At 42.3% G+C, this 21,987-nt stretch overlaps 1 protein-coding gene and 1 long non-coding RNA gene across 2 annotated transcripts; both read left to right on the top strand.

The window, feature by feature from the left end:
* Positions 1-1,284: 1,284 nt before the first annotated feature.
* Positions 1,285-13,927, top strand: reep5 (receptor accessory protein 5). The gene is given in 5 exon segments (NM_001165180.1): positions 1,285-1,495; positions 1,830-1,923; positions 3,944-4,082; positions 12,800-12,968; positions 13,534-13,927. Coding segments are annotated over 5 exon segments (585 nt in total). The 5' UTR covers positions 1,285-1,368; the 3' UTR covers positions 13,590-13,927.
* A 5,929-nt stretch (positions 13,928-19,856) lies between these two features.
* On the top strand, positions 19,857-21,555 carry LOC110522838. The gene is made up of 2 exons (XR_002473370.2): positions 19,857-20,281; positions 20,992-21,555. It is a non-coding gene; the product is annotated as an uncharacterized LOC110522838 (long non-coding RNA).
* The last annotated feature ends 432 nt before the right edge of the window (positions 21,556-21,987 follow it).

The following is a 21,987-nucleotide window of genomic DNA, read 5'->3' as shown; positions in this document are numbered from 1 at the left end:
GGCCTCAGAACAGGGCAGCACGGCTGGGCCTCAGAACAGGGCAGCACGGCTGGGCCTCAGAACAGGGCAGCACGGCTGGGCCTCAGAACAGGGCAGCACGGCTGGGCCTCAGAACAGGGCAGCACGGCTGGGCCTCAGAACAGGGCAGCACGCCTGGCCCTCAGAACAGGGCAGCACAGCTGGGCCTCAGAACAGGGCAGCACGGCTGGCCCTTGGATGTACACAGAGAGCTAATGTTAATAATATGCATGTCAGTCTCTCCTGGCTGAAAGTGGAGGAGAGATTGACTTCATCACTACTTTTATTTATGAGAGGTATTGACATGTTGAATGCACCGGAATGCATCGGACACCCATGCATACCCCACAAGACATGCCACAAGAGGTCTCTTCACAGTCCCCAAGTCCAGAACAGACTATGGGAGGCACACAGTACTACATAGAGCAATGAATACAAGGAATTATATTCCACATCAAGTAACTGACGCAAGCAGTAAAATTAGATTTAAAAAACTGATTAAAAAAACACCTTATGGAACAGCGGGGACTGTGAAGCAACACAAACGTTGGCACAGACACATGCATACACACACACACACACACACACACAAGATAACATACACACTGTACATACACATGGATTTAGTACTGTAAATATGTGGTAGTGGTGGAGTAGGGGACTAAGGGCACACCTTGTGTTTGGAAATCGGTGAATGTATTGTATATTTTTTTTTATATAAACGGCCTTAATTTGCTGGACCCCAGGAAGAGTAGCTGCTGATAAGGCAGCAGCGAATGGGGATCCATAATACATACAAATACAAATACCCCGTGTATATAGAAAATCGTTTGTCATTGTGTATTTATTGCTTGCGTTATTATTTTTCATTTACAATTGCGACCTGGTCAAGATAAAGCAAAGCAGGTCGATACATACAACGACACAGAGTTACACATGGAGTAAAACAAACATACAGTCAATAATACAGTATAAACAAGTCTATATACGATGTGAGCAAATGAGGTGAGATAAGGGAAGTAAAGGCAAAAAAAAGGCCATGGTGGCAAAGTAAATACAATATAGCAAGTAAAACACTGGAATGGTTGGAAAGGCCCTATAAGTAAGCATGTCACGTTTAGTCTACACCTGTTGTTTACGACGCATGTGACAAATACAATTTGATTTTATACAATTTAGCAATGTCATCAAAGTATTGGGTGTGGCTGTAGACATATTGCAGTGACGTATCGTTCAGTGTGATTCTGGCCGTGCTTCCATTCATTTACTCTGAACAGCGAGAAGAAGCAGGATAGAGTTGCATGGGTGTCGCAGTTCAATAGCCAACCAGCACCATACAACACGAAAATCATGGCAGCAATGGTACAGGACATAAAAGAGAGATTCGACAAGTTTCTTCATGAAAAGAATTTCATGACCGATGCATTGGCAAAGATAGAAGCTAAAACTGGAGTAAACAGGGCCTATATCGCAATCGGTAAGTATTTTGCTGTTATGAGATTGGGAGGGAGGGAGGGGGGGGGGGGACAAGGGATCTATTTATTGAAAAGAACATGAGGGTATGCTGTGAGTTCTGGTAACACAGCCTGCATCGGTCGTGGCACAGTTTGTTATTTTGACAAATAACGTCAAGTCAATATTCTGATCAAATAAATTGTTGTACGTTTTGATGGGCTTTGTCAGAATACAATACGTTTCCATATGAGCATACTGTACACCATTTTTATTTTTTGACTAGATGATATTTAGACAATCACTTATATTAATCGATGACATTTGTAGGCTAATAAACAGATGTTATTATCTTGCAGTTGTCGTCGTCATTCTCGCAATTTACCTGGTTATTGGGTATGGAGCCTCCCTACTGTGCAACCTCATCGGATTTGTTTATCCAGCCTACATATCGTAAGTCTTTTTCTTCTTCTCATAAATTGGTCATTTAGCAAACCAAATATTAAATTGTTGCTGCCCTGTTCTGGGCAAAAAAAAAGCAATTAATGAATTGCGTCATATATGACCCACCCTACCCTGTTCCTCACACGCACGCCCAATAGCATGAACACAATATCACTATGCTGTTTCAACATTGCCCACAAGGCCCAACGGGGAATCAATCGCCCACGTTGCACGGAGAGAGCCTATTTGATCTTGTGAATAATTTTAAACACATTTTGCTTGATGGGTGTTACCAATGTAACGTTAGTCATACAGTAGCCCATGCTGAAGAATAATGTCTGGGTCCAAAGTGCATGTTTACCTTACTATTAGCTTGAGAGTCAGGATTCTTTGAATGACACTGGTAAAGTACTCGGCAATATGCCAGCAGCATCTTACAACAAGTTGTTACATACTAACTAAGGTTCAATTGTAGACAATTGTGTCTGCAGGTCGGGTGTGTGATTGATATCACCTTTAAAAAAAACCTAGAGTCGATGTTCTCGCCTCCGCGGAAATCTAATTAGCACAATACAAAAATCCCCATAAGAATCTGTCAATTTAAACTAGAGAGATGTTTTTTATTTTGCATTAGTTGCGGCTCAATCCACCACATCCGCCAACGTTGCACTTCCGTCTCTGCGGTGAAAGGTGGCAGAGCTAGAGCGGTGTTTGTCAGACCATGAGACGTCCCGGAAATCTCTCTCAAAATCGTCCGTAGCGTCCGAACGATTTGGCCTATAGGACAGACACTAAAGAACAAACTTTCTTTTTTTGAAGGGGGCAGCGGACTACAATCTGTTGTTCCATGTAGTGAATGCGTTTGTATGGGCTAATAGCAGTAAGGACAAAAATAATAATTAAAATATTTAATTATTATTATTTTATTATGCATTAAGGGGTCTTAAAATTCAAAATCAAATACCAAGATTATCCTTGTATGACCTTAAAACAATTCCATATAGCATAGTAGAACCCCCCCCCCCCCCCCCCCCTCAGAGGCTTAAACTGTTATGGGTTAAAGGCATCTTTCATAAGGTAGTAATGTATGCTTCCTGTGTCTACAGTTGCGTAAAATACTTTTAGTGCAGCAATATGCTATAGCCGTAATCCTATTAAATGTATTGCCACATGATTAACTGGCTACTTTGTGTTGTGGTTCCGCTCTCTATTGTGCAAAAACTGTTGAAACATTAAAATGTCACAATCTAACACTTTTTTTTTTTTGGTGTGGATGATCTAATCAAACTCTAACTCTATGAATGATATAAAATCACTCCTCGGGGTGAGGAGATCACATTTTCTCCCGGACACACTGACCGTATGGATCTGCAATGAGTACTATATTTTAGTTATTCAACATGTAGGCCTAAATGTGGGGCTAAAAAGCAGCCATGAGGCTACTGCTGCTCTTGTGGAGTGTTGCAAGAGACTGGGCAATAAGCACAGAGAGGAAAATCCAGATGCACATGATTAACCACAGAAACAAAACGTAAGTGACTCAGTCATTTGAGTTGCTCCTTGTGATTAACTCTGCATGTCTGGACAAAGTTCAACTGAACTCTGACGTATAGTGTTATCCTCGTACAAGTTATATTATTAAATTCATAACTTGTTTAGATATGGATGAGTTTACAAACGTCAGCGCACACAGTGAAACAACGCAAGTGCTGTTCAATGATAAAAATGGAACACTCACTCTTATTTGGCATGCAAAACATTGAGACAAGACTCACAATTTGCTCTGAACTCCCACTCGTGAGTCAAAATATTACCATGGAAACCTAGTTGTCAGGCCGTATTGTATCTATTATGTTCTTTCTTTAGCCTGTAGCTTAACAGCCTGGCTATTCTTTCCCAAATATAAAATCAATGCGAATTCGTGTTTGTTATGAATCCTGCTCAGTGTGTTCATGTCATCTTGCATGATACTTTTCCATTATGCTTCTAGGCATCCTGTCGCTGACATGGACTTATCCTTTAATTGCAGGATCAAAGCCATTGAGAGTGTAACCAAAGATGATGACACAAAATGGCTGACCTACTGGGTGGTGTATGGAGTGTTCAGCGTGGCAGAGTTCTTTGCTGACATCTTCCTGTCCTGGTTCCCATTTTACTACATGGGAAAGGTAATGCATACTGGTGTTTGTCCTTAACCTCAAGGTCCTGAAGTACAGTGGTTTCCTAATCTTTGATACTATTTGATGAGATTAACATTGAGGGCATGCATGATGTGCAGTGCACATACACCCTCATTTGTCAAACTGTCCTGCTATTGTGAAACCTTCTGAACACAGTTGCCAACATCCAAACACACTCCATAGTTAAATAATTGGCTGAAATGTTTTCAACTTCAAAAGGTGTGAATTCTGAAAATAAATCACACTTACAGTACCTTCAGAAAGTATTCACACCCCTTGACTTTTTTCACATTTTGTTGTTAGTGGGATTAAAATTGTTTTAATTTTAATTTTGTCTAAGATCTAAACAAAACTAATGTCAAAGTAGAAGAACAATGCTAAAATGTGGAAAACAATTCATGAAGAAAAAACATTGCAGTTCTTTTTTTTGGTTTTAAATGACTAAATCACTGATGTCTGTTCAATAATTTGAATTCCAATTTGTTCGTCGTCGTCCCCCCCCTGCGAGCTCAACGCACGCAATGCAGTTTCTCTGGAGCTACACTACCGGTCAAACGTTTTAGAACACATACTTTTTCTTTATTTTGATTATTTATACATAGTAGAATAATAGTGAAGACACCAAAACTATGAAATAACACATATGGAATCATGTAGTAACCAAAAAAGTGCTAAACAAATCATAAAATGTTATATTTGAGATTCTTCAAATAGCCACCCTTTGCCTTGATGACAGCTTTGCACACTCTTGGAATTCTCTTAACCAGCTTAATGAGGTAGTCACATGGAATGCATTTCATTTAACAGGTGGGCCTTGTTAAAAGTTAATTTGTGGAATTTCTTTCCTTCTTAATGCATTTGAGCCAATCAGTTGTGTTGTGACAAGGTAGCGGGGTATACAGAAGATAGCCCTATTTGATAAAAGACCCAAGTCCATATTATGGCATGAACAGCTCAAATAAGCAATGAGAAACAACAGTCCATCATTACTTTAAAACAAAGGTCAGTTGATCTGGAAAATTTCAAGAACCTTTGAAAGTTTCTTCAAGTGCAGTCACAAAAACCATCCAAGCGCTATGATGAAACTGTGTCTCAGAAATGGAAGACCCTGAGTTACCTCTGGTGCAGAGGATAAGTTCAGTAGAGTTACCAGCCTCTGAAATTGCAGCCCAAATAAATGCTTTAGAGTTCAAGTAACAGACACATCTCAAGATCCAACTGTACAGAGGAAAACATGCCTTTATGGTCAAATTGCTGCAAAGAAACCACTACTACAAGACACCAATAAGAAGAAGAGACTTGCTTGGGCCAAAAAACACGAGCAATGGACATTAGACCGGTGGAAATGTGTTATTTTGTCTGGAGTCCAAATTGGAGGTTTTTGGTTCCAACTGCCGTGTCTTTGTGGGATGCAGTGTGGGTGAACAGATTATCTCCACATGTGTATTTCCCACCGTTTTAAGCATGGAAGAGGAGGTGTTATGGTGGTGCTTTGCTGGTGATACTGTCAGTGATGTATTTAGAATTCAAAGCACACTTAACCAGCATGGCTACCACAGCATTCTGCAGCGATATGCCATCGCATCTGGTTTGGGCTTCGTGGGACTATCATTTGTTTTTCAACAGGACAATGACCCAACACACTTCCAGGTTGTGTAAGGGCTATTCTACCAAAAAGGAGAGTGATGGAGTGCTGCATCATATGACCTGGCCTCCACAATCCCCGGACCTCAACCAACTTTTGGGATGAGCCAACAAGTGCTCAGCATATGTTGGTTACTACATGATTCCATATGTGTTATTTCATAGTTTTTATGTCTTCAATATTATTCTACAATGTAGAAAATAGTAAAAAATAAAGAAAAACCCTTGAATGAGTAGGTGTTCTAAAACTTTTGACTGGTAGTGTTTATCAGATCAACAGGCCAATGTTCTACATAGTTTAGCTCATAAAACGTGGTAATTAACTATAATGACCATAATCCATTTCTTATCTACTTGTCCGGTCTGTGTTTCTTTTATGACTGCTACGGAAGAGATGGAGTGCGTTATTTTGAGGGGTATCGGGCATCTCTACCTGAAAACACATGATCTAAGTGATAGTTGGTATTCGGCAGTAATGAAAGTATGCCTTGTTTAGTTTGAAGAACTAGAAAAGTGATTTTTGTCAGACAGCAGATCTATAAAGATGAGATGACTTAGATTGAAATAAAGTAATCAAATAAAACAAATGTAATACACAACAACTGAAATATTTTTTTAAAGTAGACATGATGGCTAATAAGTGATTAGCAGTAATGGGCAGTCACTACCATCATGGAACTTTTATTGTTTTGTTCTGTGTTACAGCATTCAACCTAAATAATCCAAATCAAAAACCTATTTCTTTTATAATCGAAATGAATCTGAACCAATCTAAAAAAGGACTAATCTCTCAGCACTAATATCTTGATTAGATAAGTATTGAACCCAGAGTCAATATGTTATAATCACCTTTTGGCAGCAATTACAGCTTTGAGTCTTTCTGGGGAAGTCTCTTATTACAGCTTTGAGTCTTTCTGGGGAAGTCTTTTAATTAAGAGCTTTCCCCACCTGGATTGTGCAACAATTGCCCGTTTATTATTTTCAAAATTCTTCAAGCTCTGTCAAATTGGTTGTTGATCATTGCTAGATAACCTTTTGCAGGTCTTGCAACATGTAACTTGGCCACTCAGGAACATTCACTGTCTTCTTGGTAAGCAACTCCAGGTTAGATTTGGCCTTGTATTTTAGGTTTGTCCAGCTGATTTAAAAAAAAAAATGTATCTCCCAGTTTCTGGTGGAAAGCAGACTGAAGTAGGTTTTCCTCAGGGATTTTGCCTGTGCTTAGCTCCATTCTGTTTCTTTTTTTTTTATAAAAAAAACCTCCCACAGTCCTTAACAATTACAAGCATACCCATAACATGATGCAGTTACCACTATCCAAGATGGCGTAGCAGTGAAGACGTGTTTTTGTCCTCTCGTGTACTTTTTTATTTTTCGTATTTTTTGTATATATATATTTCAATTTATTTTCAATCTCTTTTCAATTTTTTTATTCGATTATACCTTCCGGTAACCTGCCTCACCCAATGTGATATGGAATCGCTATTATTTTCAGTTTTAGAACACATTCAAGAATCTCCAGAAGCTAACCAGCTAATTAGCTACAAGCTATTTAGTCATTGTTAACCACTTCTAGCGGCTTTTACCTTCTGCACAGATACCAGCCCTGTTTATAGCCTGGATAATACTCACTAGTCTACCAATATCGGACTGTCTCTCCACAACAACGCCGGATTCCTGCCATAATCCCTGGACCACTACTTCTGATCTTCACAGCTTACAGCTAGCTAGCTCACAGCTTGCAGCTAGCTAGATCACAGCTAGCTTTCACTCACTGTGGCACCCAGTACCGAAGCTATCCCCGAGGCCCACCTCCCGGCCTACTCAGCTGTTCACACAAACTCCACTCGTACACGGCTAGAGCCCAAAACTCCACCGGATCCTTGCTGTAAACGCTGGACCGTGGCACCGGATCACCGCTGCTACCGATTGGATATAGTGGCTAACGCCACTGCCACGAAGCTAGCACCAGTTAGCCGTGAGCCAGGCACATCTCCCGGCTAGCAATCTAAATTCCACAATACCTCTTTCACCATCTGGCTTGGAATCTCTGTCGACACGGCGCCCCGCGGCACCACCACGACTGGTCTGCCGACGAATACTCCATCCGCTGTGCCTTCATCCGGCCTCCGTCGGAGCAGACGCTCCTACTAGCCCGGGGCTACTAACTTTAAACGCCGTGTCACTAGCGTAGTGGCGGCTCCCCTGTTTCATCTACTGCTGCCCCCTGGACACTATGATCACCTGGCTACATATCTGATGCCTGCTGGACTGTCCATTAATCACGGTACTCCATTCTGTTAATTTATTTTTTATCTGTCGGCCCCAGCCGCAAACTCAGGCTCTGTGTGTAGTTAATCCGACCCTCTCTGCCTAGTCATCGCCATTTTACCTGCTGTTGTTGTGTTAGCTGATTAGCTGTTGTTGTCTCACCTGTTGTTTTAGCTAGCTCTCCCAATCAACACCTGCGATTACTTTATCATTGGGTTTACTTGATAGCTACCTACACAAATAGCTAGCTAGAACAGTGTTAATAAGATAAATTCATTAAAAAGTCAATATGCCTTGTATACTGTTGTTCAGGTTAGTTATCATTGTTTTAGTTCCACTCTTTATACCTCCTTCGTCCCACCTCCCACACATGCGGTGACCTCACCCATTACAACCAGCATGTCCAGAGACACAACCTCTCTTATCACCCAGTGCCTGGGCTTACGTCCGCTGTACCCGCACCCCACCATACCCCTGTCTTCGCATTATGCCCTGAATATATTCTACCACGGCCAGAAATCTGCTCCTTTTATTCTTTGTCCCCAACGCTCTAGGCGACCAGTTTTGATAGCCTTTAGCCGCACCCTCATCCTACTCCTCTGTTCCACGGGTGATGTGGAGGTAAACCCAGGCCCTGCATGTCCCCAGGCACCCTCATTTGTTGACTTTTGTGATCGAAAAAAGCCTTGGTTTCATGCATGTCAACATCAGAAGCCTCTTCCCTAAGTTTGTTTTACTCACTGCTTTTAGCACACTCTGCCAACCCTGATGTCCTTGCTGTGTCTGAATCCTGGCTTAGGAAGGCCACCAAAAATTCTGAGATTTCCATACCCAACTATAACATTTTCCGTCAAGATAGAACTGCCAAAGGGGGAGGAGTTGCAGTCTACTGCAGAGATAGCCTGCAAAGTAATGTCATACTTTCCAGGTCCATACCCAAACAGTTCGAACTCTCCAGAAATAAGTCTCTCACTGTTGCCGCCTGCTACTGACCCCCCTCAGCACCCAGCTGTGCCCTGGACACCATTTGTGAATTGATCGCCCACCATCTAGCTTCAGAGTTTGTTCTGTTAGGTGACCTAAACTGGGATATGCTTAACACCCCGGCAGTCCTACAATCTAAGCTAGATGCCCTCAATCTCACACAAATCATCAAGGAACCCACCAGGTACAACCCTAAATCTGTAAACAAGGGCACCCTCATAGACGTTATCCTGACCAACTGGCCCTCCAAATACCCCTCTGTCTTCAATCAGGATCTCAGCGATCACTGCCTCATTGCCTGTATCCGCTACGGGTCCGCAGTCAAACGACCACCCCTAATCACTGTCAAACGCTCCCTAAAACACTTCTGCGAACAGGCCTTTCTAATCGACCTGGGCCGGGTATCCTGGAAGGATGTTGACCTCATCCCGTCAGTTGAGGATGCCTGGTCATTCTTTAAAAGTAACTTCCCACCATCTTAGATAAGCATGCTCCGTTAAAAAAAATTCAGAACTAAGAACAGATATAGCCCCTGGTTCTCTCCAGACCTGACTGCCCTCGACCAGCACAAAAACATTCTGTGGCGGACTGCAATAGCATTGAATAGTCCCCGCGATATGCAACTGTTCAGGGAAGTCAGGAACCAATACAGTCAGTCAGGAAAGCAAAGGCCAGCTTTTTCAAGGAAAAATTTGCATCCTGTAGCTCTAACTCCAAAAAGTTCTGGGACACTGTAAAGTCCATGGAGAACAAGAGCACCTCCTCCCAGCTGCCCAGGCTAGGTAACATGGTCACCACTGATAAATCCATGATAATCGAAAACTTCAACAAGCATTTCTCAACGGCTGGCCATGCCTTCCTCCTGGCTACTCCAAACTCGGCCAACAGCTTCACCCCCACCCCCCAGCAGCTACTCGCCCAAGCCTCCCCAACTTCTCCTTTACCCAAATCCAGATAGCAGATGTTCTGAAAGAGCTGCAAAACCTGGACCCGTACAAATCAGCTGGGCTTGACAATCTGGACCCTCTATTTCTGAAACTATCTGCCGCCATTGTCACAACCCCTATTACCAGCCTGTTCAACCTCTCTTTCCTATTGTCTGAGATCCCCAAGGACTGGAAAGCTGCTGCGGTCATCCCCTCTTCAAAGGGGGAGACACCCTGGACCCAAACTGTTACAGACCTATATCCATTCTGCCCTGCCTATCTAAGGTCTTCGAAAGCCAAGTCAACAAACCGATCACTGACCATCTCGAATCCCACCGTACCTTCTCTGCTGTGCAATCTGGTTTCCGAGCCGGTCACAGGTGCACCTCAGCCACGCTCAAGGTACTAAAGATATCATAACCGCTATCAATAAAATACAGTACTGTGCAGCCGTCTTCATCGACCTGGCCAAGGCTTTCGACTCTGTCAGTCACCGTATTCTTATCGGCAGACTCAGTAGCCTCGGTTTTATTAATGACTGCCTTGCCTGGTTCACCAACTACTTTGCAGACAGAGTTCAGGGTGTCAAATTGGAGGGCATGTTGTCCGGTCCTCTGACAGTCTCTATGGTGGTGCCACAGGGTTCAATTCTCGGGCCGACTCTTTTCTCTGTATATATCAATGATGTTGCTCTTGCTGCGGGAGATTCCCTGATCCACCTCTACGCAGACGACACCATTCTGTATACTTCTGGCCCTTCCTTGGACACTGTGCTATCTAACCTCCAAACGAGCTTCAACGCCATACAACACTCCTTCCGTGGCCTCCAACTGCTCTTAAACGCTAGTAACACCAAATGCATGCTTTTCAACCGTTCGCTCCCTGCAACCGCACGCCTGACTAGCATCACCACCCTGGATGGTTCCGACCAAGAATATGTGGACATCTATAAGTACCTAGGTGTCTGGCTAGACTGTAAACTCTCCTTCCAGACTCATATCAAACATCTCCAATCCAAAATCAAATCTAGAATCTGCTTTCTATTTCGCAACAAAGCCTCCTTCACTCACGCCGCCAAACTTACCCTAGTAAAACTGACTATCCTACCGATCCTCGACTTCGGCGATGTCATCTACAAAATGGCTTCCAATACTCTACTCAGCAAACTGGATGCAGTTTATCACAGTGCCATCCGCTTTGTTACTAAAGCACCTTATACCACCCACCACTGTGACCTGTATGCTCTAGTCGGCTGGCCCTCGCTACATATTCGTCGCCAGACCCACTGGCTCCAGGTCATCTACAAGTCCATGCTAGGTAAAGCGCCGCCTTATCTCAGTTCACTGGTCACGATGGCAATACCCACCCGTAGCACTCGCTCCAGCAGGTGTATCTCACTGATCATCCCTAAAGCCAACACCTCATTTGGCCGCCTTTCGTTCCAGTTCTCTGCTGCCTGTGACTGGAACGAATTGCAAAAATCGTTGAAGTTGGAGACTTTTATCTCCCTCACCAACTTCAAACATCTGCTATCTGAGCAGCTAACCGATCGCTGCAGCTGTACATAGTCCATCGGTAAATAGCCCACCCAATTTACCTACCTCATCCCCATACTGTTTTTATTTATTTAATTTTCTGCTCTTTTGCACACCAGTATCACACCAGTACCTGTACATGACCATCTGATCATGTATCACTCCAGTGTTAATCTGCTAAAATTGTAATTATTCGCCTACCTCCTCATTCCTTTTGCACACAATGTATATAGACTCCTTTTTTATTTTTTTTCTACTGTGTTATTGACTTGTTTATTGTTTACTCCATGTGTAACTCTGTGTTGCTGTCTGTTCACACTGCTATGCTTTATCTTGGCCAGGTCGCAGTTGTAAATGAGAACTTGTTCTCAACTAGCCTACCTGGTTAAATAAAGGTGAAATAAAAAAAATAAAAATCCTTGAAATATGGAGTGGTACTCCGTAATGTGTTGGATTTTCCCCAAACATAAGTTAGCATTTAGGACAGAAAGTTAATTGCTTTGCCACATTTTTTGCAGTATTACTTTTCCTTGTTGCACACAGGATGCATGTTTTAGAATATTTTATTCTGTACAGGCTTCTTTCTTTTCACTCTGTCAATCAGGTTAGTATTGTGGAGTAACTACAATGCTGTTGATCCATCCTCAGTTTTATATCACAGCTATTAAACTCTGTAATTGTTTTACAATCACCATTGGCCTCATGGTGAAATCCCTGAGCGGTTTCCTTCCTCTCCGGCAACTGAGTTAGGAAGGATGCCTCTATCTTTGTATTGATACACACAAAAAATGTTTTAAAGACTTATTGCACACAGAGCGAGTTCATGCAACTTATTATGTGACTTGTTTAGCAAATCTTTGCTCCTGAACTTTATTTAGGCTTTCCATATCAAAGGGGTTGAATACTTATTGACTCCAGACATTAGCTTTTAATTTGTAATTAATTTGTAAACATTTCTACATAGTTCCACTTTGACGTTATGGGGTCTTGTGTTTAGGCCAGTGACGACATTTTAAGTTTGTAACACACCAACATTTAGAAAAAGTCCAGGGGTGCAATACTTTCTGAAGGCACAGTAGCTCATCGTTAAGGTATTTAAAAGCATGTTAAATCATAACATTATATGGACTCGATTCAATAACTTAATCTCCTTCCTTAATCTACATCCATCATGTGCTGGTATGAAGCAGATGTACTTATTTCCTTCCCATCTAAATCTCCATGGCAACGGAGCTCATGCCTGCCAGCTTGTGTAATTTGCTAGAGCACTTACTCAGAGATTTATTCTTGGCGGCGTTTCCTGGAAGCATTGGGTGAGAACGTTCTTTTGTTTGTTTCCCCTCAGTGTGCCTTCTTGGTGTGGTGCATGGCTCCAACTCCTTCTAACGGATCCATCCAGATATACACGCGGATCATCCGCCCCATCTTCCTCAAGCACGAGTCCAAGATTGACAACATAGCCAAGGACCTCAAGGGCAAGGCGACAGAGGCTGCGGACAAGTTCAAAGATGAAGGTAGGCACACCGGGCATCTGTTTTCAATGTCTCTCTGAAACACGATGAATCCTTTTTAAAACCGTCTCAGCTTTTGCCCTTTTGAATCTTATCTTTACCATTTTAAAGGATTAAATATGCAGCATCTGCTCTTTGACAGTAGCTGACGGTGATGCCTTTCGCGCTAACAGGTCTTGAGGAATGGGTTCAGACAGTTTTCGGAAATGTAACACGTTTTCTTCATTGCATTATTGAGGAACGGTGAACCTGTCACATTAACAGATTTTAAATGGCCATTGTTGAAATGTCCAATTTTAAAAGGTCAGCATCACATTAATTGGAATGCTCTGGTCTTGACCATTCATTTTCATTGTCAAATTGTCTGTGACTGCTTCTCTGACAGACAGACTGACGGTGTTGTTGAGGTAGGCCTCTTGATAGGCAGACGGTGTTGAGGTAGGTCTCTTGACAGACAGGCAGACACACATATAGTTTTGTTGACGTAGGCCTATTGACTGACAGACAGACAGGCAGAGTTGTTTAGGTATGCCTCTTACGTCTAAAGTGTAATGTTTTTGTTCCACAGCGAAGAAAGCGACGGCGAACATAATGTGGGAGGAGGGGATGAAGAAGGACTCCTAAAGGCGCCGCGAGGACAAAGTTCACAAAGTTCAACAGCATTGTCATCTCTGGAGTGGACTGTGTTACACAGCTCATAAATGTTGCCTTGGATTTTTTTTATTGTTTATTATTTTATAAATTATCTGAAGGATAGCATCTTGGTCTTGCACAGTTTGTCTGTAAAAAAAAAATAAAAAAAACACAGCGATAGATGGTCACGTATCCAAGAGTGATGTAAAACCGTTTGAAACCTTTAACTTGTTTGCGTACCTTTAGGCTGTAATGAGCCAGTGATGTTGTTTCTCCTCCTGCTACGCTTTAAGTACCCAAATAAAATAAAAAAGAAACTTGCTGTTATTTCTCCATTGTTTCTCTCCCTCATTGTGTATGGATTATGGTCTTTTTTACAATGTTATTTTTGGCAGAGAGTTTGTGACGTGTACTAGACCAAAAGCTAACATTTTGGCTGGATTTACTGTTTTGATTTGCATACCTGAACCTCCCCTGTAAATTGGGGCCTGCTTATAGAAGAAAGATACTGATAGAAGATTAACTTTACATGGAAAAGGATTGATTTGCTGATACAAAATCCAACCTAATAAACAGCACAAACACACAAGGCTGGCAGCAGCACAGACTCGGCTGCAGATCAGCATCGCTGGGGCAATTGTAGGGGTTAAGTGACTTGCTCAAGGACACGTTGGCAGATCAGAGATCAGCAGCCATCTGTTGCCAGGTTAGTTCCAGCTTATGTAGCCCGGTCCAGCAGGGTATACTACAAAGCAAGTTAACTTTGACAAACAACCAGAAAGAACCATTTAATTTCTTGTTCATAAAGCTAGATTTAGATATGTGTTTTTGGTTGTTGAGTTAAGTAGATGATGCCAATTTCAAGCATATCCTTCTAAACAAAACTTCTTCTGAATAGGCAAGTTAGCAGGCTAACTCATTGATCCTGTTTTGACGTATACCCCTCTGGGCTTGAAGCAGAAACATTCCCATGTATCCTTTGGTAACACGATAGACTGATGAATGAGGAACAATTGATGTACATTCATGATCAATAATGGAAAAACAATGTTTTGTCTGTTTATTGGTTAGAGATGCAGAGGTGAAAGGTAGATGAGTGCTGAACCCTTGCTGTCAGCGGTGCATGAGATGCTAGAATATTCAATGGTGGGAAAAGTACCCAATTGTCATACTTAAATGTTACTCTAGTAAAAGTGAAAGTCACCCAGTACAATACTACTTGAGTAACAGTATTTGGTTGTAAATATACTCAAGTATCAAAAGTATAAATGATTTCAAATTTCTTATATGGCAGACGGACCCATTTTGTTTTGAAAATGTACGGGATAGCCAGGGGCACACTCCAACACTCACAAAAGATGTATTTGTGTTTAGTGAGTCTGCCAGATCAGAGGCAGTACAGATGGCCACGTGTTCTCTGTTTAGTGAGTCTGTTAGATCAGAGGGATTGTTTTATTTAACTAGGCAAGTCAGATAAGAACAAATTCTTATTTACAATGACGGCCTACCAGGGAACAGTGGGTTAACTGCCTTGTTCAGGGGCAGAACGACAGATTTTTACCTTGTCAGCTCTGGGATTTGATCCAGCAACTTTTCAGTTACTGGCCCAACGCTCAGAGGCTACCTGCAGGGATGTTCTCTGTTTAGTGAGTCTGTCAGATCAGAAGCAGTAGGGATGACCAGGGATGTTCTCTTGATAAGTGTATGAATTGGATCATGTTCCTGTCCTGCTAGCCATTCAACATGTAATGAGTACTTTTGAGTGTCAGGGAAAATGTACGGAGTAAAAAGTACATTATTTTCTTTAGGAGTGTGGTAAAAGTAAAAGTAGTCAAAAATATAAAGAGTAAGGTAAAGTACAGATATCAAAAAAAAAAAAAGACTTAAGTATTTTCACTTAAGTACTTTATACCACTGAGAATATTGAGTGTTCTCTCCCTCCCTCCACTTTATGTCACGTGTACCTGTAGGCCTGGCGCTGTGTTCAAGGATTGTCAACAAGAAACCATTACCAGGTAACCAGTATCATATTTGGGAAATGTTTTTAAGCATGATATCAGTGCAACATTGCCAGTGTCCTGGTTGTCCATGAAATGAAGGGTGAAAGGAAGCCTACTCGGTGTTGGGGACAGTGGGAGGGGCCATTGTAATGTGGTGCATTGGTGTGAGCAGCAGCACGTATCTCCATGGTTTCTGATAGAGGTGTGATGAAGTCAGTGGTTTTCCCTCTCGCTTTAGGTGCAACCTGACTGTCATTTTTCTGTGCGTTGTTGGGAATTATAAACCGGTAGTATTCATCCTGCTCTAACGCCATCAACCACCTAGTTCAACGCGGACGAGTGTAGCAGGTTCACTGTAGCAGTCAAACTTTAGTACGGTGCTTTCCATCTTGTCGACACGAACACACTTTTCATATTTGACTATACTTTTTCAAACGTTATCCTCGTCGCCATTGTTCAACCCTATACTTACAACTTGTGCTAAATTAGGATATTATACTCAATTGAATAACCCGGACTCGGGGACATTTCAACACGTCTTTACTCCATGACTGTGTAAACGGTGTAACAAGAGCCTAGCATTTATTTCCCAAAGAAAAAAAACATGCATCAAAAATTAGAAATCAGAAATTACATTTATTTTTATGTAACTTCTAATTGTGCTTACCGAACATAATTTTCTGCTCGCTTTCAAGAGAAATGAAACTACCGATGTCTAATAAATGTAACTTCTACTTTCTGACGTTGTCTATGATGCATGGATTTTTTTTTATTCCGAAAATAATGCTGGGTTCTTGTTACACAGTCATGGAGTGAAGACGTGTCGAAATGTACATCGTAGCCAGACAAATACAGAAACACTATGCTCATGAACTGCATCTCTGAATTACTGTCACATGTGTATTTTATTTGCATTTTGGAACATATTGCACAATAGGCTCTAACGTTTTTACCAGGCTATAAATGTATCCCGTTCGCGATTCACAACACACATATAACTTTGATACGCTCGAGGTATATACACTGCAAACTTTCACCCAATGACCTTTTGCTAAGCCTGGCCCCAGCGTTTTGGGAAACCAATTGCAGTGCTCCAATGGATAGCAGCTGTCTTCCAGTCCGACACTTTGGACAAGCTCACGTTTAAAACGCATGAGCGCCATTGAAGGCTGTGGCAAAAACTGCGGTTTCTTCAAAAAATGTATGTTTAAATGGATAAATAATTGAACAGTGCATCATGATTACTTGCTACTCTGATTTATGAATTGCAGAGCCTGTTGAGAGTATTTTTCCAATCCAAAATGTTACTTTTGTAACATTGTTTGCTAGCTCAGCTGGTTAGCTAGCTCTGTCTCATTGATCACCAAACGTTTCTAACGCCTGTTATCTACTAGGGATGTGCTTCTCTCCTTAACAATTCGATACCCATCAAGATGCATAGTCTCTGATACGTGTTAGATTTTTTTGTTTTGTTGCATGAACATTCATTTTAAAATAATGCTGATGGAAGCTCAGGAGTTGGGCCTCTGAGCTGGATCTGTCTGAGATGACTTCTCTAAACTGTGGCCCTCTGTGTGTGTGTGGGGGGGGGGGGCCTCAGTTGAGCCAGTGGGCTGACAGCGATGTCATCTACAAAATGGCTTCTAATACTCTACTCAGCAAACTGGATGCAGTTTATCACAGTGCCATCCGCTTTGTTACTAAAGCACCTTATACCACCCACCACTGCGACCTGTATGCTCTAGTCGGCTGGCCCTCGCTACATATTCGTCGCCAGACCCACTGGCTCCAGGTCATCTACAAGTCCATGCTAGGTAAAGCTCCGCCTTATCTCAGTTCACTGGTCACGATGGCAACACCCACCCGTAGCACGCGCTCCAGCAGGTGTATCTCACTGATCATCCCTAAAGCCAACACCTCATTTGGCCGCCTTTCGTTCCAGTTCTCTGCTGCCTGTGACTGGAACGTATTGCAAAAATCGCTGAAGTTGGAGACTTTTATCTCCCTCACCAACTTCAAACATCTGCTATCTGAGCAGCTAACCGATCGCTGCAGCTGTACATAGTCCATCGGTAAATAGCCAACCCAATTTTACCTACCTCATCCCCATACTGTTTATATTTATTTACTTTTCTGCTCTTTTGCACACCAGTATCTCTACCTGTACATGACCATCTGATCATTTATCACTCCAGTGTTAATCTGCAAAATTTTTAATTATTTGCCTACCTCCTCATGCCTTTTGCACACAATGTATATAGACTCTCTTTTTTTTCTACTGTGTTATTGACTTGTTAATTGTTTACTCCATGTGTAACTCTGTGTTGTCTGTTCACACTGCTATGCTTTATCTTGGCCAGGTCGCAGTTGCAAATGAGAACTTGTTCTCAACTAGCCTAACTGGTTAAATAAAGGTGAAATAAATAAAACATTTACATAAGTATTCAGACCCTTTACTCAGTACTTTGTTGAAGCACCGTTGGCAGCTATTTCAGCATCAAGTTTTCTTGATTATGAAGCTACAAGCATATCACACCTGTATTCGGGGAGTTTCTCTCATTCTTCTCAGCAGATCATCTCAAGCTCGGTCAGGTTGGATGGGGAGTGTCGCTGCACAGCTATTTGCAGGTCTCTCCAGAGATGTTCGATCGGGTTCAAGTCCGGCTCTTGTTGTCCTGTTGGAAGGTGAACCTTCGCCCCAGTCAGGTCCTGAGCGCTCTGGAACAGGTTTTCATCAAGAATCACTCTGTACTTTGCTCTGTTCACCTTTCTCTTGATCTTGACTAGTCACCCAGTCCCTGCCACTGAAAAACATCCCCACAGCATAATGCCGCCACCACCATGCTTCACCGTAGGGATGGTGCCAAGTTTCCTCCAGACGTGACGCTTGGCATTCAGGCCAAGGAGTTCAATCTTGGTTTCATCAGACCAGAGAATCTTGTTTCTCATGGTCTGAGAGTCCTTTAGGTGCCTTTTGGCAAACTCCAAGCGGGCTATCATGTGCCTTTAACTGAGGAGCGGCTTTTGTCTGGCCACTCTACCATAAAGGCCTGATTGGTGGAGTGCAGCAGAGATGGTTGTCCTTCTGGAAGGTTCTCCCATCTTCACAGAGGAACTCTGGAGCTCTGTCACAGTGACCATCGGGTTCTTGGTCACCTCCCTAACCAAGGCCCTTCTCCCCCGATTGCTCAGTTTGGCCGGGCGGACAACTCTAGGACGAGTCTTGATGGTTCCAAACTTCTTCCATTTAAGAATGATGGAGGCCACTGTGTTCTTCGGGACCTTCAATGCTTCAAACATTTTTTGGTACCCTTCCCCAGACACAATCCTGTCTCTGAGCTCTACGGACAATTCCTTCGACCTCATGGCTTGGTATTTGCTCTGACATGCCTTGTCAACTGTGGGACCTTATATAGACAGGTGTTTGTCTTTCCAAATCATGTCCAATCAATTGAATTTACCACAGGTGGACTCCAATCAAGTTGTAGAAACATCAAGGATGATTAATGTAGACAGGATGCACCCGAGTTAAATTTAGAGTCTCATAGCAAAGGGTCTGAATACTTGTAAATAAGGTATCTGTTTTTCAAAAAACTGTTTTCGCTTTGTCATTATGGGGTATTGATGAGAAAAAAATGTAATCCATTTTAGAATAAGGCGTAACGTAACAAAATGTGGAAAAAGTCAAGGGGTCTGAATGCACTGTATATTTAGAAATCAAACTTTATTTGTCACATGCGCCCGAATACAACAAGTGTAGACCTTATCGTGAATTGCTTACTTACAAGCCCTTAACCAACAGCGCAGTTCAGGAAGACTTAAGAAAATATTTATGAAATAAAAAAAATTTAAAAAATTAACACAATAACAAGGCTAGAGGTCATTTGGTACAGGTTAGAGGTCATTTGTACATGTAGGTAGGGGTGAAGTGGGGGGGGGGGGGGGGGGGGGGGGGTGAAGTGACTATGCATAGAAGTATCAGCAGTGTACAAAACTAATTGGGGGGGGGGTTCAATGTAATTGTCCAGTGGCCATTTGATTATTTGTTCAGCAGTCTTATGGCTTGGGGGTAAAAGCTGCTAAGGAGCCTTTTGTTCCTAGACTTGGTGCTCTGGTACCGCTTGCCATGCGATAGCAGCAAAAACAGTCTATGATTTGGGTGACTGGAGTCTAACAATTTTATGGGCTTTCCTCTGACACCGCCGATATAGGCGCGGTCCTGGATTGCAGGAAGCTTGGCCCCAGTGATGTACTGGGCCGTACGCACTTAGCATGGCATTTAGCCAATGAATATAATGCAGCTTTGAATTCATTGGTCATGACTGTGTGACTAAACACGTCTCCAACTCAATCATCAAGTTGGCTGATGACACAACAGTGGTAGGCCTGATTACCAACAACAATGAGATAGCCTACTACTACTCCTGGCGGAGTGGTGCCAGGAAAATAACCTCTCCCACAATGTCAACAAAACGAAAGAGCTGATCTGGGACTACAGGAGACCACAGAGACAACACGCCCCATTCACATCGACGTGGCCCCAGTGGAGGGTAAAAAGCTTCAAGTTCCTTGGTGGGCACATCACAGAGGACCTGAAATGGTCCCACCACACAACACCGTGGTGAAGAAGGCGCAATAGTGCCTCTTCAACCTAAGGAGAACATTTCAGCTTGGCCCCTAACGGTATGTTTTGACCATAAGCGGAGCCTCCGCTTGACAACCCTTTGCTCCAAAATAAACATTTAGAATGCGTGTGCTTGGCCGGTGAGCTTGTTCCGAAAAGACGTCGAGTCGCAAACTAGCGCTCATTGAGGGGAGGGTCGAGGGTTCGAGACCTGCCCCCTGCAGTGTCATTACAGTATTTACAGTATTGTAATGAACAGCAGGGAGCAGGTCTCGAACCCTCGACCTTCTAGCCCTTGGTCCGGCGCGCTATCGACTGTGCCGCAAAGGCATGCTCGAGTTCCGCGCTCATAAACCCAGGGTCGTTACAGTATTATTAGCTAGCTAGCTACAACAGGCAATTGTGTGTAGGCTAATGAGCTGCTAGCTAGCCAGCTAGACAACTTTACATACTATAGCTAAGTGAAATATAATCAGCTAGCAAACTTCATATTAGCTTGTTGTCTTGATGTAGGCCTATTTATCATTGTAAATTAAAAAGGCCTACTCTAAATTTCAACAGGGTGAAAGCATGTCCTGCTCCAGCTGTCAGACAAGGGAGTAGGTCTATTAGCTAGTTAGATAGGGCAGGTTGTGGGATGACATAGTGTATTAAAATATTCTACAGTTCTAGTCCTTGATAGGAAAACCATGAAGACAAACAGAGATAATAGTCAGGGCTGTCTAATTGCAATATAATGGAGCCTGTTTGTGTTGTTGTCTCTCCTCAGCTGTGAAACACTGTCTGCAGATGAAGAGGTCCCAGTGAATGTCCCAAGAACCTGCTGGCACATCCTCGTATACCATGGATTGTATACGTTAGCACATGTTATATACAACAATACAGTTAAAAGTCACACACAATTTAGACTACAAACCTATTACAACTGTAGCAGGCCAATCCTTCTCCTGGAGGTATGCTGGGTGTGCAGGTTTCTTTCTGTTCAAGCCCAGCACTAACACATTTGATTAAAATGATCAAACCGAATGAGTTGATAATAATGTGTATTATTGGTGGGAAGTAGAAGTCTGCTCACCCAGTAGATCAGGGAGTGGATCAAGGTTTGTCACAACTGGTATGGACTTTCTTTGTTCACCTGAAACGATGCTTTAGTAATTATAGCCTCCTTACTAAGATGTCTAATATTTACAAACAAGTTAGCTAATTTGTACATTTTGAAATTATATGTTTAAACTTGTTTTTAATTGTTAATTTAAAAAACATTATTCAAGATGAACTAGTGTCAATGTTCATTAATCACAGATCATAGTTCTACAATAAAAAGGTGTGAAGGTGTGTTTTTTAACTGAACATTGTTTTTGTACAGTTGTGAGAGCTCCAATGGGAGCTCCACTGTCTCAGGATATCAGCCATGTGAACCCATTTAGCTGCTTATCATAATGGCATGCATTACCAATACAGCCATAGACCTACATACAGTATGATGGCATTACTGGCCTAATGGGCATATGCAATCAATGTGCCCCTTGTCATTGTACATCTGAGACAGAGAATAGCTGAACTCACAAATCATCCCCATATCGTTGAGATAAGCTATATGTTCTCAATTGTAAATGATACCACTAGATAATGTATGAGGGTAACACGAGCCAGATTTTTTACTCTTTTTTTTTTTACATGAAATTGTTAAGTGCAAATCCAACCCTTGCATTCTATATAGGTAAAGTACATGAAAAATAAGGAGCTTACAATTAGTCTAAGGAAA

The sequence above is a fragment of the Oncorhynchus mykiss genome, chromosome 5 (assembly GCF_013265735.2).
Source record: "Oncorhynchus mykiss isolate Arlee chromosome 5, USDA_OmykA_1.1, whole genome shotgun sequence".
Taxonomy (NCBI): domain Eukaryota; kingdom Metazoa; phylum Chordata; class Actinopteri; order Salmoniformes; family Salmonidae; genus Oncorhynchus; species Oncorhynchus mykiss.
This window is presented reverse-complemented; position numbering and strand designations above follow the sequence as displayed.